This window comes from Lonchura striata, chromosome 11, assembly GCF_050655825.1.
Source record: "Lonchura striata isolate lonStrDom1 chromosome 11, ASM5065582v1, whole genome shotgun sequence".
Taxonomy (NCBI): domain Eukaryota; kingdom Metazoa; phylum Chordata; class Aves; order Passeriformes; family Estrildidae; genus Lonchura; species Lonchura striata.
This window is the reverse complement of record NC_140713.1, coordinates 10,582,501-10,599,350: the sequence shown is the minus strand read 5'-3', so window position 1 is coordinate 10,599,350 and position 16,850 is coordinate 10,582,501. Positions and strand designations below refer to the sequence as shown.

The window sequence follows — 16,850 nt, the reverse complement described above, 5'->3', positions numbered from 1 at the left end:
CCCAAGCAGGGATTTTGTGTGGGAACTCCTGAATGCTCTCAGCTCTGGAGATTTGGGATTTGGTCCTGTAGGAAGAGAATCTCTCTGGTGGTCCTGTGGCAAGCAGTGGGAGCCCACTCACTGCCTCCATGGCCAGGTCCTTGAACCTGAGCCACCAAGCCTTTCCCCCTCCTCTGCTCTGCCTTTGTGTTTTGCTGGAGTTACCTGGAATCACACTGGTTTGCAGCAGTGTAAATTAACATTGATTGAAGCTTTACATGAGCTGGAGAAAGTGAGCACAAAATGCTCATTTGCACAGGCTTTCCAAGAGGCTTGAAGCAGTTTCACTCAGAGTTTGTGGTGTCCATTTGTGCGTTGCATTGAAATCTTGCAGTGAAGCGCTCCCTGTTAGTCCCTGCTCCTTCTGATAACCACTGCAGCTGCTCTCAGCTTGCCCTGGGACTGAAGGCTCCTGGGATCTGTCAGTCACTCGAAGGAGTTTGGCCAGAGCTGTACGTGGCCAGAGCTGGCTGCTAAGGATATATTACAGTCAGCAGAGTCCATCTCCCACCTGACTTTGCAACTGTAATTGAACTTGCCAGGGTCTGTCATCCTGTGATTGCATTTATCAGACTTTCTTTGTCAGCTTTGTTACCACTCACCCATCACCACAAGAGGCTGTCTTTTCAGCCAAGGGCCTGGAATGTTGCAATTAACATCAAAATTATTTGAAGGATTTTTATCCTACAGGTAGCTTTGACATGTTAATGTATTTTTACAGTATTCCTTCTCCCCCCCATTCATCTATCTGCCATGTGTCTGCCAGGTTTTCAGTGCCCTTTCTATTAATGATCAAAGCTACTGTGCCCAGATAAAACAGAGTGCCCAAGCAGCAGTTGGTGCTCAACTGGCTGGATCCCAAAGGCCACTGCACTTAAACATGTGTCCTCTTTCACCATAGTCAGTGCTCACATCTCTTCTTCCTTCAAGAGATGAAGGAGCTGATTCCCTTTGGTGTACCTCATCCTTCAGGGCAAAGGGAGGAGATCCTCTGCTCCCTTCAGGGGATGGGACCTTTACTTGTGGTCACTGGTGTGACATCATCGTTATTCCCTTGGCTTAACTGCAAAACTGTTACAACTGTTGGGTACCATCATTCAGAGGAAGAGGCAGAATAATCTCACTGCAACAGGTGGAGAGGATTTTAAATCACCTGGGAAAATACAGGGAAATACTCTGAGTCAGTAACTTTTGGTATGGATGCTCCTGTTTGGGGTTGTCTTTCTCCCTCTGAAAGAGCAGTGTGATGTATTTCTTCTCCTCTAAAAGGACATATGTTAAAGAGATTGTTTTCTGGAGGTTTCCTGACCCCAGGATGGGTGTCTGAGTAGCACAGTGACTGCTGACCCCACACTAGTAAGCCTGAGTCACTTGTACCAGGGGGAAAGCAGCTTAGGAGGCACAAGTTGGCCTTAGAGTTCCCAGTTCCACTCTTGTGTTCATGACAGTGATGAATTAATAAAGAAGCAGTGATGTATCAGTAAGAATATGGACAGAACAGAACATCAATGGAATAAAGGGGATTTGTGTTTTTGTTTTCTTCTGCTTCATTTTACTTGGTGATAATTAAGTACTTTTTTTTTTGCCTTAGTCTTTGTGGTGTTTCCTCATCTGTCTTTTCCACTTAATTCTTTAAGGAGTTTTCTCTCTCTGCTTTTTTGGAGACCACAAACACAAGGGGTGTTCTGTGAAATGTTTGCTCTATTTTTCCAGCATTAACCTGCTTCCAGTGTCCTTGCCTATTTCAACTACCTCCTTTACTCCATCTCATTCCACCATTCAAACTATGGCTTTCTTAGCTTTATCCTTTTTTTTCCCCCTGGAAGTTAGTATTAAACTAATATGATGAGTAATAACTCACTGAAGCTACTTGTATCTAAGAGTCAATATGACCATCTAAATTATGTGTGGTATTTTTTGTCACCAAGTCTATGTGTCATAGGGAGAAGAAAAAGAAATCTCTTGGATGGAGGGAAGAAAGAGGACAGAATTTGGAAATAGAAGATATTAACAGCCAAGAATCTTTGTTATTAAAAAAAAAAAACAAACAAAAAAAATCCTCTAGTATTTTAAACAACAACAAAAAAAGTTTCATGCTGACAGGTTTGCCATGAGTTAAAAAACCCTGTCTATTGAGCAGTCAATTATGTTTGATAAAGGAAAGCTATCTGGCATACTGGACTAAGCAATGGGAGTCAAGAGTTCTGGATGCTGTCCCTGGCTTCTTTACAGAGGATGAGCCATCTATTTAAGTCAAGATACATGGCAAGCTTTTTCCTAAATAAGATGTGGAAATTATCAGTTAGGGATACTTATTTCTACAGTGCTGAAATTCTGAAAACCTTGGTCCTTTTACGTTCTTTGGGAGCACTGAAATTGAGCAAGTTATTTCTGAATTTCTACCTGTTTCCATTTCCATTGTATTAAGATGTAGGAAATTTCTGTACCCAGCAAAGAAACATTTAGCCAAGGTGTCCCTCTCCTCTCTGATTGAATTGATCACAGTGTGCTTTGGGCCTTTAGGGAATACTGGGGCAGGAGCTGGTGGGAGTAACTGCTGGGGGGTTTCAGCAGCTGCAGGGGGGGAAAGGAGGAAAGGAGGAGCTCTTTACACATCTGTAGTGTGGCCCTTTATTATTTCATGGGGGTGACTTTTTTAATGTTGTTTTTTTCTTAAGTATATTGACCTTGAAGAATGCAGCAATTTATCTTTTCATTCTCTCTATATTTCTTCCTCTGTTTTGTTCCCTATTTAGAATTAGCGGAAGTAAAATAAATTTTATTTTACAGTGAATTATATATATATTTAGACGTCTGTATTGTCACATATGTTCTCTTTCATGTGCAACAGGTTCCTCAAGGTTTAATGTATTAATCTTTCTTTTTTCTTAAAACATTTACTTAGACACGTAGTTTCTGTCTTGATGTCATCACAGGTAGCCCATATGCTTAGTGATGCATTGTTTTGTCTACAGTCTAACTCAATAGCATGCAATTTGGAGCATCCTTAATTATCCTACAAACCATTTTGTGATAATGAAACCAAATATGGTGTAGACTTGGCTGACATCTCAGTGATATTACTTGGCATACCAAATATTTCTGTTTCAAATATAAATTGGTTACTGCTTCTTCAAAATATGCATTCTATTAATTAAATCTATACTTGAGACATCTTCCCCCCACCCCCCAAGCTGTTAAAGTATTCTCTCTCTCCTTGTTCTCTATGCAGATAAGGTTGGGTATGGACTCTCTAATTTGACAAAAAATAGGTTAACCTTGTGGTCTTTCAGTCCTACAACTGCAGTTGAGTGTGCAGTGTCTTTCCATATAACTAGGTTTTTTGTTCCACTAGAGAAAATGACTTAATTTGCTAGAGAGCTTTTTTTTTTCAAAAGGTTTAACTGTAACAGTCTTTACCTAATAGACCTGGGATTGCAGGGAGGTGATTAATGTGAATTAAAGGATCTCTGTGACACAGGACTAAAGGACAGAATTACGGTGCTGTTGTTGTTGGCAATCCCACTTGTGCAATTTAATTCCTCCCTAAACCAGATTCCCAACATTTTGCATAAAGTTAAAGGAAAAGTCTAACTGGACCACATACTTATTTTCAAAACTCTATTCAGGGATGTTCTGTTTGTGCATTTTCCCTGGCAATGTCCCTTGAAATCCATCTATTTATTGCAGTGACACCTACTGCTGAGAGAGCTGATCCGCAACAGGCTCGGATCCTGTTAAACTTGGCCAACAAGCAGTTCGTGACTCAACCAGCAGATGTTTCTGTGGCTCAGGTCAAAGGCAACTTATGGACTCGGGTTTTTTCACTTTGCTCCTAGCATTGAGTGCCAGGAAAGTCAACTCTAGGTACAGACAGTTGACCTGACCAGTAGCAGGAGGAACTGAACCAGGGCCCTGAGGATCTGCAAAGACCAAAGCATTAGTCTGTTGAGCCACTGTGCTGGCTACAGTCCAGCAGTTTCAGACAACTGACTATCTGATTGCATGCCTGGATTTTAGTAATGATTTCACATACTTATTTGATGATTTGTATCCAAGCTTATGCTTCTGACAGGTGCCCTTGTGAACAAAATCTCGCTGGGCTATCACATATGAATATTTCACAGTCAATCGTACTTTGATCTTTGGGACATATGTGCATTTGACATTATATTTAGCTGTGCACAAAATCTAAGTCTAAGCCTTTGTGAAATGAAAAAAAAAAATCATCAACCCATCATTACAGTTTTGGATTTAAATTATTTCAAACTGTGCTTTGAGTTCTGTGGTCTTAACTCTTCTTTATTGATCTCTTTGTAATTGGTTCAGGGGGCCTGATCCTCCTGTCCTTACCCAGCTGAAATGCTTGGCCTTTTGTTTGGAACTTTCCTGTGTGAGGAATGCAGGATTAATAGGTTCAACATTATGTATCTTTTAAAATTATATAATGGGTTAGAGTACTGCAGACTTCCAGCGCAGTGCCGTGTCCTCAGATGAAAATAGGAGATTCAGAGCCCTTTCCATGCTGTAAAAAATGACAAAAAAATGAAATAATAAATATGCTTTGCAAAGTCTTCCAGGCATTTTATTATTTTATTTGTACTCTGTGATGGTAAAGTGGTTCATTAAAAGCTTAATTTTAAGGTTTCTTCAATCTGATGTGGATGCCAGTTAGATTAATTAAAGTGAATGATCAGATAGGAGCTACAGGAAATTGATCAAATTGGAGAGGGTTTAATCAGTTGTATACATTCCAAATTACATGAAAATAACAAATTTACTTTAAAAAATGCTGTTTCTAAAGTAACAGAAGCTTTAGTTTAATGAAGCATTGCACAAATAAGGCTCCAACATGAATTTTGGTATCAGTCTTTTTTTTACTTTTGCCATCAAAAGATCACTAGGAATAAAAAAACCTAAAATGAGAATCAATGTTTATAAGCTAAGAAATAATGATCCCAGATGCAACCGCTGCCTGGAAAAAAAAATAAAAAAATTATTGTTTTATTTTTTAATCTACTGAACTTTCAGTACCAATTATTTATCTTTCTCTTCTTTGGATCTGACTTCTTAAGTATATGCAAGTAAAATAGAATAAATAAGAAGGAAAACAGATTTTGCTAAGTCACATGCAAAGTAGCAATAAATCAAACAGCTTGTCTGCATTCTTCTAATCTTTCTATTCTAATCTGTGAGTGAGATTTATAAATGACCTCTCCTCTCCTCTGTGCTCATCTTCCTAGATTGTGATCACAAATGGTTCACAGTCCTCCACTCCATGGGTGCTACCAACCAAAGACTGTTCTGGTGATTTATCTTCCACTGATCAGTAATCAGTCCCAAAGGCTGTGCTAACTAGAAAGTACCCTGCAGATGTAACAGGTATTCTAGAAAGCAGCTCTCTTCCCAGCCCAGAGCAAAGGCAGTACAGCCTCAGCAAACCATTTTCTGTCTGCTAATGACTTTTGAAACTTCAAAATCCCTCTGCTAACCCTTCCTTAAGACATAAAAACTGTTGTGGAATGACTTGGCTCTGTCGTTACTAAAGGAGTACTTTGTTTTGGAATCAATAAGCAGCTTGTTTAAATATCAGCACTACAAAGCAGCCCCAGTTTTGTCAGATGCCTTCCCGGCTGCGCGCTCCTGGCTGCGGGAGGCTGGGCGCTGGCGTGGGGCTGTGGGACGGGGCAGCCCCCGGGGCTGTTGTGCCAATGTCACTAATTGTGAGAACCAATTACCAAGCTGGCTTTAATAGTGTTTAAATACAAACAAATAGGACACACTACCTGTAGGCCAACTTTCTTTTTTTTAAAACATCCCGTTATACTCCAGAAACCATATATTTTCCTGATATAATTATATTACACCCCAAGGAACAGGACACCTACTTAACAAAAACTCCTATGAAGTTGATGCAATTTCACATAAGTAAAATGAGAACAGAATCTAGCCGAATGTTTATTTCATTTTATCAGACTGGATAATGCTGTCCTGGTGGCATTAAATACAGCTGATCTCTCCCCTCCCCTTTCGTGCACACATGTTTTTGTTAAAATCTAACTATTTACATCTATGTCTCTTAGTATTGCCTACAAATCAGTCAAAGAAGAGTAGGTCATTTATCCTGCCCTACTGTTTATATATTAATCATCTGGCAAATAAACTGCTCAGTATCCTACCCACCTCAGTAATATTTGTGATGTAATTTGTTTGGATGCCCAAATGTCACCAGCGTTGATTGTAAGAGATGAAAAAAATGTACTTGCTCAGCACACCAAGCTCTGGGCTAAAATGTAAGCATGAAATCTCTGGTTTATTTTTGTAATAATGTTTACAGCTGTTTAATGACCCTGAAAGGGTTCAGTAGTCTGGTGTTCTGTATTTCTTAACAGGAGTGTATTATGCTTATAACAGCCTTAGTTCAACTGTTTCTGCTGCAACAATAAGAACAATATTTAATAAAAATTCAATATATATTCTCATCTCAGCAATACCTGTTTACGAGTTGCTAAGAACTGAAGCAGACTATATTGGAGTATTTAGAATTTGCCAGTGGACCACAAGATAATGCAGATATATGTGAATTTTTCTAGCTGGAAAGATAAATAGCAGGTCTATATTCTGAAAGCACAAGTAACAGTGTGTGTAGCACTAACTGCTCAGAGGATCAGGGCCAGAGCGAGCTTGTCGTTTGAGCACGTGAGCTTGTAAAGCATTACTTTGCTTACTGAACTGTAAATCTTTTAACTAACCTAATCTAAGCTATAATAACAGCACAACAGTGGTTTTAAAATGACTGTTTTCTCTACAGCACTGAAGAGGGGAGAGCTTCAGTGTGTGTGTGTCCAGCAGGAATGAACAGGTGTAAATAAGAGCTGAATTTGGTCCATCTGTTTACAAAGATAACAGGTGTGTGTCTGCACATATGTGTCTGTATACAGATATGCGTGTGCTGCATACGTTTACATGTGTGTGTAGCCATAGATTTATCTTTAAATTCTCTCATTCTGCTTGCCATTTTTTTTTTTTCTCTGTTTCCAGCAAGAGGAAGCTCAGCTTCTCGTATTACATTAATGTAGTTGTGATGACAGGCATTTCTGGTGTCATAATTGGTTTTAAATTCCAGTAATCCATTTCAAATAGTTAAATAAAATCTGTGTGTTCAATTGAAATGGCTAAAGTCAGAACTTTCGCTATTGATATCACAGGAAATAGTCTTGAGGGCAAAAATGTGAGCGAAATCAAAATAACTATTAGTATCATCAAAGGGACTTAACTGTCTCACTGTACCTTTATGTGGGAGATGAGAGAGAGTATTTTATAATATCTGTATCCCATAGTGAATTTCATAAGCTGAGCTCTCCCCAGAGGAACAGGATTCTGGCCACTGGGCACAGTAGAAGGCAAGATGGACTTGGGTGGTTGGTGTGCTTCCTCCCAAGGGTGCTCCTGCCCTGCCCAGTGCACTGTGAGCCCAGCTGGGCTGTAGCCTCTGTCAGAAGTGGGGTCAGTTTGGGGCTTTTTGGCCACAGCAATTCACCTGGGCAAGAGCTGAGGGTTTCTTTAGGTCAGAAAGGGCAGCCCATAGCTCCTGATTCCAACATGCTTGGTTGCGGTGCCACGTCTTGAGGGACACTGTCTTTAACCAACATTTGAGAAAATTAAAAGTCAGAAATTTACTAAATAAACTTCAACAAATATATTTTGAATTCCTTAACAATCTCAAATTTGATTTGCAGATCATTTTGTAAACATTTGTTAACTACAGAGAACATTGTGCTTCTGTTCCCAGTGCGAGAGATGGCAAAACATTCTGTGCCTTTCCTTATACCAGAGATCAGGATCATGAAACTAATGTGATAGACTATATATTTAAAAATTGAAAGAAAGATGTCCTCCCTATCAAGGAACATCAAAGTAGCAATTATAACTTGATTTTTCCAGATTTTTTATTTCAGTATACCTTGACACCAAGGTGGGTACCATGAACTGCAGGAGCCTCCCTGGGGAATGAAAGCCCCTTACTCCACCTGGTGTGACCCTGTCTGGCCATAGATCTAGACAGGGATGATGGATAAAGAGGGAGAGAATGAAATTGCTAATTTCTTTCTTTCTTTTTTTTTTTTCTTTGAGAAATTAGGGAAATTAGGTTGAGTTATCTAATTCATAGTGGCATGATGGATGAGGATGTGTTTTGTTTATGTCCTGCATGTGGATACAAGATGAGATTTTGGTAGGTTTTGCTGTGAAAGGGCTAAGGGATACCAAGAGTGATTCCTGTGAAAGCTGAAGCAAGGTCCCTGTGTTCAGAAAAGCTGTAACTGGGCATGGCAGGAGGAGAAATTTCACAGGGCAGAACTTTCAGTGCTGTGTTATACTTTGCAATGAAACCAGGGTGGAGTGAGGAAAAGAGGAGACAATTGAGAGCCAGAGGAAGGAGCAGGCCTGCAAGAAGCAGGGGCAGATGAGGGGGGAAATACAGTTTAACTGAATACATCTCGAGATTGTGGTAACTGGATCCCAGAAACTGCATGGCTGATCAGAGTAGGTGGCATTCAGAGCTGGTTGTTGCTCACTAAGCAGAGGCTTTGCTGACCTTTCTGCATATTTAATAAAAAATATATAACATTTGCCATGCTACAAGATCCATGTGGGTGGGGTTAGGCTCCCCCAGCTTGATCCAAAATTATTAGTCTTTAAAGGAGAAATTATGGATTTGGTATTCCTCTAAACTATTTTTTCTTACTTGTTCTCTCAATATTCTACATTAAATATTTCTGTATGATTTTGGAAGACAAAAAATAGCAAAAAGGAAAAATTGGAAAACTTACCATGTTCCAGCTCTAACTGCTGTTGTTACTTTATAAAAGTTATATTTGAAAAAGAAGCACAGAATAACTAAAATCTCAACCACAGCTCCCCTCCCCAATACAAATAACCATACATTTGAACTGATGCTTAGGGTTAAACATCAGAATTAATAAATTCCACTGGGATCTGTCAGCATTTCCAAACTTCGATAGAGCATAAAATGCTAAAATTAACTACCCAAACCTTTCTGAGTATGTGAAAGCACCAGGTCCTACTGAGATCAACTAAAAAAAAAAAAAAAGAAATTTAGACTGCATTTTTGAAGCTGTTATAGAATAATGACAATTCACAAAGACCTTTCTAAACATTCTTCAATGTTTGTGTGTGTCAGCACATGCTATGCATTTCTGGAATTGTCACATTCTTGTTTGCCAGCATGCCTTGTTTAAGCATGGTGAGGACAAATAACACTCCTGGGTATGTGGAATCCAGACAAAAAGTAGATTTAGGTTTTTTCTCTTGTGTTGTTTTTTGGGAGAGTATTGGTTGTTTTTCAAGAAGCACATATGCAGGTATGTGCTAAAAATCTCAGTTAACTTCAGGCAATGTCAGACCTAAGGACCACAAGTATTCAGCTGTTTAACTGATCTTTTTGAACATGAATTTGGTTGTTCCAAAAATTAAGCCAACTTTCAAAAATTTAAAAAAAAAAGTGTTTTGTGTGTACCCACATTTTGAATGATTATAGTCTGCTGCACAGAAAACTTGAATGGAAATTAAGAATTTTCCTTGTTTGCTACATGGCCTTGCATGAACACCTGGCTTGATTATGTTCTCCTACTCTCCATCTTTGGAAATCAGACACTGCAAGCTAAATTTGAGTCCTTTTATAGATTTGATTTCTTTAATATTTTTATAAATAACAACATTGATAGTGGGCAAATAATGGGTCCCCAACATGTGACCCAATTCAAAGGAATGTTAAATTTTGAAAAAGATCTGCTATGTATATGGGCAAAATTAGGTAGCTCTTGTTATTTTTTAATACGCATGAATATAACTCTTTCCTGTACTTCATACAAGATCTGCATTGTGTCACAACCTCAGTCATCCTGTCAGGAGCAAAGAGGTCTTCCCTCAAAGACCTCCCATACTTTGTTTTTTAGGCCCTGATCCTGCAAATACTTAATTATGTGTGGAACTTTGCTTTCAAGAGTCACCCTTTGAAGTCTACTGGACTGCTCCCATGAGCACAATTACATGCATTTTAAGTGTGTGCCAGATCTGGACCTTGAATTGTCTATCAAGTGGCCACTGTGAAGCTGTGTGAAGCACGGGGTCCACCCAGGGTGTGCCTGGAGCCTTTGTAGAAAACACAATGAAAAAATGCTTTTGGCTAAAGCCAAAGAGTGGGTTGACCAAATTAATTTTTTAAGAACCTATAGAATTCAGTAGTTTTCAGAATGAATAAAGTGTCAAATCACGCCACTGAACAACAAAAAAATCTTAATTGTAGTCTAATATAACCTTATAGCATCATATAGTTTATGAATTAGTTATGGGAAACTTTATATTTTAAACAGAATTTTATAGATACATTATATCTGTATAGAGTAGAGAAGTGGCAAGGATGGATTATTGTGGACAATTATGCAGACCAGAACAGAGCACTTGTGTTTAACAAACAGCTTTGAATTTTAATTTCTTGCAGTATACATAGTGTAGCTACAATTTGTAGTCATTACTGTGTATTAGGAAAGTTATCAGAATTCTTAAACTTGTTGAGGCTTTCCACAACGCCTTTCCCAGATTTTAATTGGTTTTATCTAGTTCCATAAGAGAGCTCTTTAAAACAAATCAAAGTGTCTTAAATCACATGTATCACCCATCGAAGGACAGAGATATTCCTTCTGTAATCTGGCAAGTTTTCCTAGGAACAAAAATCTGAAGGTTCTCAATGACGAATTAAAAGACTTGGCAGAAGATTATTTATGTGCCTTTTGATGGGCTCAGTTTCAAAATGACAAAATAACAATGTTTTGTAACAGAAGGGTTAAATCTTAATCTCAGAGGTTTACAAAGCTGCTAGTCGCAGTCTCCTTAAAATTTAATATACCTCGTTAATGCTTACTTGCAAACACTGAAGGATTTTTATGATTATAATCATGTGTTACAGCACCTAGTACTGTTTCTAAGCAGCATACTAATCAGCTTAATGAGATATTACTGCACTTTTTGTTGACTAAAGCAAAATCCCTTTTATTGTTCTAAAGCTTGTCCTTTATTTTTTCCCAAAACATTATCTTGTTTTATTGTATACCAGTAAATATCATACCATCGGTTTTTTGTCAAATCATAAAACTATCTTTCTCATTGTAGAATGTGTAATATATTGAATATGGTTAATGGAATTGAAAGTTACAAATGGATTTCTATTTTGGGGTTTTTTTGCTGGCTTTTTAAATGAAAATGGGAGAGATGCATAAGATTTCTTTTTCTATAGATTTAGAAATGCAGACAGGTGCAGTTTCACAAGAAGGACAAGGGGCATGGTAAATGCCTTTGCCCCTTCTGTAATAGATTTTGAAATTGTCATATATTATAAAATAGTAATTATAAGTTCTTGGTACACAGAATGAGTACATGTATGATCAAAACTGTGCAACACAGTTGGCACTTAATACACTTTTAATTGTTTTTACACTAATTCCTTTGCATTATTATGAGTAGGTAAAACATAAAATGCAAATCGCATGCCAGTGTTTCAATGCTTGTAACTCTTTCACAGTCTGAATCTAAAATATCTTCTGATTTTCAGAGATGGAGGAAGCTAGTTTGTGCCTTGGTGTTTCTTCAGCTGTGCCAGAAGCTGATGCCCATCTCAACAGCACCATACTCAATGGGCAATATTCAATGAGTCAGAAGCTGCACCAGATCACTTCCCAGCTCAGCCATGCCTTCCCAGAGCTCCAGAACAGGCAGAATCCCGAGGAGAAGGCGTCAGTGCCATTAGAAGACAAAAGTCACATGTCCATAGCAAACCAGCCCATCAGCAGCCAGATGGCCCTGCTGGCAAACCAGCTCAACAGAGAGGTTGATACCAGCTTGAACGGGCGTGTGGATCTGCAGCAGTTCCTAAATGGACAGAACCTTGGGATTATGTCTCAGATGAGCGACATCGAGGATGATGCCAGGAAAAACAGAAAGTACCCCTGTCCCCTCTGCGGGAAACGCTTTCGATTTAACAGCATCCTGTCCCTACACATGCGAACTCACACTGGAGAGAAACCATTCAAGTGTCCCTACTGTGACCACAGAGCAGCTCAGAAAGGCAACCTGAAGATCCACCTGCGTACTCACAAGCTTGGAAACCTTGGCAAAGGTCGTGGAAGGGTCCGAGAAGAAAACAGACTTTTACATGAGCTGGAGGAGAGAGCAATTCTTCGGGACAAGCAGATGAAGAGCAGCCTCCTGCAGCCACGACCCGATGTGAAAGCACAGCAGCACACCCAGCCAATGCCGCTTGCAAACTGTAACTTGTCTGTGCCACCTAATCACAACACACCTGATATTTCAAACCCTGTTCCCTCTCCAAAGCCAGTCAGTGTCCAGGAAGAAGTTGTGGCTCAGACAGCCGGGTTCAGATGCACGTTTTGCAAAGGCAAATTTAAGAAGCGAGAAGAGCTGGACAGGCACATAAGGATCCTACACAAGCCTTACAAGTGCACTCTGTGTGACTTTGCCGCCTCTCAGGAGGAGGAGCTGATCAGCCACGTGGAGAAGGCTCACATAACTGCAGAGTCAGCACAGGGCCAGGGCTCCAATGGGAATGGGGAGCAATCCACCAATGAGTTTCGTTGCGAGGTGTGTGGCCAAGTGTTTAGCCAAGCCTGGTTCCTAAAAGGCCACATGAGAAAGCACAAGGATTCCTTTGAACACTGCTGTCAGATCTGTGGCAGGCGATTCAAAGAGCCTTGGTTTCTTAAAAACCACATGAAAGTTCACCTGAATAAGTTATCTGTAAAGAACAAATCTCCTAATGATCCTGAAGTACCTGTCTCCATCAGCAGCATGTCCCAGGAAGCTCACGCAAACTTGTACTCAAGATATCTGTCGTGTTTGCAGAGTGGTTTTCTCCCCCCTGACAAGGCGAGGTTGAGTGAACAAAATCAAATCTACAGCAAAGGAGATATGCCCATGAAAGAGAAAGAAGTCTTGGGGAAGCTCCTTTCGCCCATTTCTGGCATTGGCCACAGTATTGCCGAAGGGGATAAACATTCTTTATTGGGCTGTCTCAATCTGGTGCCTCCTCTGAAATCCAGCTGTATAGAAAGGTTACAAGCTGCCGCCAAAGCAGCAGAGATGGATCCAGTAAACAGCTATCAGGCCTGGCAGCTCATGGCAAGGGGAATGGCCATGGAACATGGCTTTTTGTCTAAAGAGCAGCAGATACAGCGCAGCCACGAAGACACTTTGGCAAATGCTGGAGTTATGTTTGATAAGGAGAAGCGGGAGTATGTGTTAGTAGGAGCAGATGGCTCTAAGCAGAAAATGCCTGCTGATTTGGTTCACAGCACTAAAATGGGCAATCAGAGAGACTTGCCAAGCAAACTAGACCCTTTAGAAGGCAGTAGAGATTTTTTGTCACATGGTATGAACCAGGGACTCGATTACAACTTACAAAGTCATGGAAACATAAAAGAAAAGCCAACTGAATGCCCGGACTGCGGAAGGGTTTTTAGAACATACCACCAAGTGGTCGTTCACTCCAGGGTCCACAAAAGAGACAGGAAAGGAGAAGATGAAATAATTCAAGGTAGTCTTGATGAGCGGCGTGGTTCTGGAAGTGATCAAGAATCTCAATCTGTCAGCAGGTCAACAACACCAGGGTCCTCTAATATTACTGAAGAAAGCGGAGTAGGTGGGGGTCTCTCGCAGACAGGCAGTGCTCAGGAGGACAGCCCTCATCCTTCCTCACCCTCCTCTTCAGGTATGATACCTTCTTCTTCCCTCTCTGCACTGAAATCTTCATAGCTGTATTTGAAATCACGGCAGTAAAGTAGATTATGCATTCTCTTGTCAAGTGGTTTCCTGCAGTCCACAGGGATGTGCTATTGTTTGCCAGAGCATCTATGTTTGGGTTCCTGCAATGCCTTTGAGGTTAATTCTGTGCTCACCCTTTCCCTCCCAAGGGCAGGTTTCCCAGCCTTTCGGCTGACACCTTCCCACCGTGCAGGGTCTGAGCAGCCACCAGTGGCTGTGTCGCTTCCAGGGCCTCTCGCTCTGGGTTTTGGAAGATGCCTTTCTCCTCCTCTTCTATTCATGGTGTCTCTCTTGCAGATCTTGCCCTGTCTCCGTGTAAAGGATGCCTTCTTTGAGCTGTGGTTAATAAACTGCATGTTGGCTCACCTCTCTGATTGCCCTCATTCTGACAGCCATGTCAGTTCCTTAGTTATGTCCTTGTACCTGGCCACCAGACTGATTAAAAAGAGATTCAGAAATACAAATTACTAACCTTTTGACAATCTTCTAACTTTTGTGTAGATTTTAACTTGCATGAAGCCTTCTGCTTAATTCACACCCATTTGGGAAGTACAAGAAAAAACAGAAGTTGGACTGAAACATTTTAATTGTATTGCATGTCATGTTAACTTGCAGTGTATAAAATAGCAAAGCAGATAATATTTCATTGGAGATGTCTATAAAATATTGAGCTTCCTGGTACAATTTTTAAAGTTACTAGGCTATGACTGCTGAAATAAAATCTCCAAGTAATAACAGGTAAGATTTCTGGCCTCGTGTATATTTCCAAAGTCACTTACTAATGGATAGTAAATTGAAAGTTATATCTTCAGCCCTTTATAAAGAAAGCACCTCACTAATACTGTAATCATTCTGCAAGCCTAACAACAGAGGAAATCATGCCATAACAAATACTCTGTTACTAATGGCAACATTGATTTCTGCAATCAGCCATTAAGTCTAGAAAATGAAAGACAGTTTGAGGTACCTTAAGGCATTACATTGCCCACTGTTAAAGAGCTGGTAGCAGGCTGTTGAGGGTAATTCTTTTTAGCTTTTTTTCCCCCAGTTTCAATAAATATTTTAGTATTGGAGGCAATTCACTGCTACAGTTATTAAGTATATGCCAGTTTACTTTTGTTGCTCTTGTCATGCTCCAGTATACTGTACTTCTGAGGCCAAATTAATATAAAAATAATAGTGTTAGTTTGCTGGCTTATTACAAACCAGTAAAGAAATTGTTAAGACACATAAATCTGCACTCCACATTCCACAGATTCCTATAGTACTTAATGCTGTTGTTTAAATACCCATGAAACACAGTCTACTCTTAGAGTCATAGCCTCGTTTGCAATTTATTACTGGTGAGACACGTTAGAAAATTCTATGTAGGAACAAGGCTAACAGGCAAGAGCTAATTTCATACTATATATAGTTGTTGAGATTCTTTTAAGAGGATTGAAAATATGTCAGGATGAAGAAGATTATTTTTCTAACTTTCACTTTAAAAAACCCTACACATTGTTGGGGGGGGGAGGGGAGAATACGCTTTATTATAAAAATTTTCACTTCTGTTTTGCAATGCCCTAGAGCAATCAGAAAGAAAAGATCCCGAAATTGTTCAAATTCTGTCTGAAGCCTTTCAGGGCTGTGAGGAAAAGTTTTGAAAAACACAGCCCCAGAGTCTTCTGAGTGAGGTTGAACTGATAGAGATTGAAGAGGATTTGAAACAATGCATGTGAAAGTTGGTGTGTTTTGAGTGCCCTGAAAACTTTAATTCCAAGTGTTCTGGTTCGTTAAATGTATTGTTGTGGGAAGTTTTTCCTGTCCTCAGAGGCAAAATACCCTGCAGTGTTGTTCTCTCTGTGACCACTAATTGAAAATTATTTTTAACTTGAACTACCATTTATTTAAAATGCTTATTTTAACACCTGATGCATTTAGATCAAAGCATGTGAAAATGAAAGCAAAATATGTGGGGTAACAGTTGATGGAAGCATGTTTGTTTTTACTAAAGAAAATAAGGCCTTTTATTTTGATATCTGATTGTCTCCTATAGTTACTAGTAAATGTAAGTAGGCTCTCAGTGTCATACATCCTATCAGGGCTAGTGTGTAGGTTTTTATAACTTTTTAATCAGATGAAAGGATGAGAGTATTACATTTTAACAGAAAAAAAAAATCTAAGTACTATTTAGTACTTGAAAGTTAAATTTTATTACCATGTTGCTGTTAGAACTGTTCATCACTATGGACTGCATATTTTATCACTACCTGTGAATGTAGACCTGTAGAATATAAAGAAATGAGAAATTTTTTTTTTTTTTTTTTTTTTTTGCATAGGGTAGAATTAAGTAGTCATTGAGTCTTCTATTAAGAAATTACTGCAAAACACAGTTTTACAAATTTCTCAGACTGCATAACAATGTCTCAAAACTTAATTTGCATCACTTGATTCTTTTTGTTGAAAACTGGGTCAGTAGGGCCTGAGAAACTATTTTTTCAGATCTTAACCAATGAATTCTTCTTTATAAATTGGTGCTCTTAACATGATAGTAGTTCTGAATTCATCATAAAAACCTTTTTACACAGTGCCTCTTAGAACAGATCTCCAGAAGAAGGCTTACAATGAGTGGCAGAGAAGTCTTTGTTATCTGATGTAATTCTTTGCAAAGGAGGATTGGGAATGGAGTGCCTGTTTAAAAATGTCTAGCTCAGGCTGAGAAGAAGAAAGGGTCAAGTTTGCAATCAAACAGTTATTGCAGAGATGTGTGACTGTCACTGGCTGGGCTAATGTGGTATGCAGCTGTTTGTTATGTGAGTAAAAGAATGTTTGAATCAGTGAACATGTGAAAATGACTCCAGTGAACCAGAAAATGTGTTTGTTCTTTAGCTCTCCAAACTGCTGAGAACTAAGCTTAAGATCAACTGCTAAAACTAGGACCTTCGACAAATTGAGAGGTCATACTTTCTAACAGA

At 39.4% G+C, this 16,850-nt stretch overlaps 1 protein-coding gene across 41 annotated transcripts in view; it reads left to right on the top strand.

Annotated features, from left to right (window-relative positions):
* ZNF536 (zinc finger protein 536) overlaps positions 1 to 16,850 on the top strand; it is a 361,403-nt gene that overhangs the window by 162,368 nt on the left and 182,185 nt on the right. For 40 of the 41 annotated variants that reach the window (XM_021540651.4, XM_085589489.1, XM_085589497.1 and 37 more), the window contains one exon: positions 11,669 to 13,840. In XM_021540651.4, the coding sequence (XP_021396326.3) occupies positions 11,671 to 13,840 (2,170 nt within the window). In that variant the 5' untranslated portion in view covers positions 11,669 to 11,670. Of the gene's footprint in view, positions 1 to 6,850; positions 6,949 to 11,668; positions 13,841 to 16,850 lie in introns of all 41 variants that reach the window. The other variant, XM_085589476.1, reaches the window with a different exon arrangement.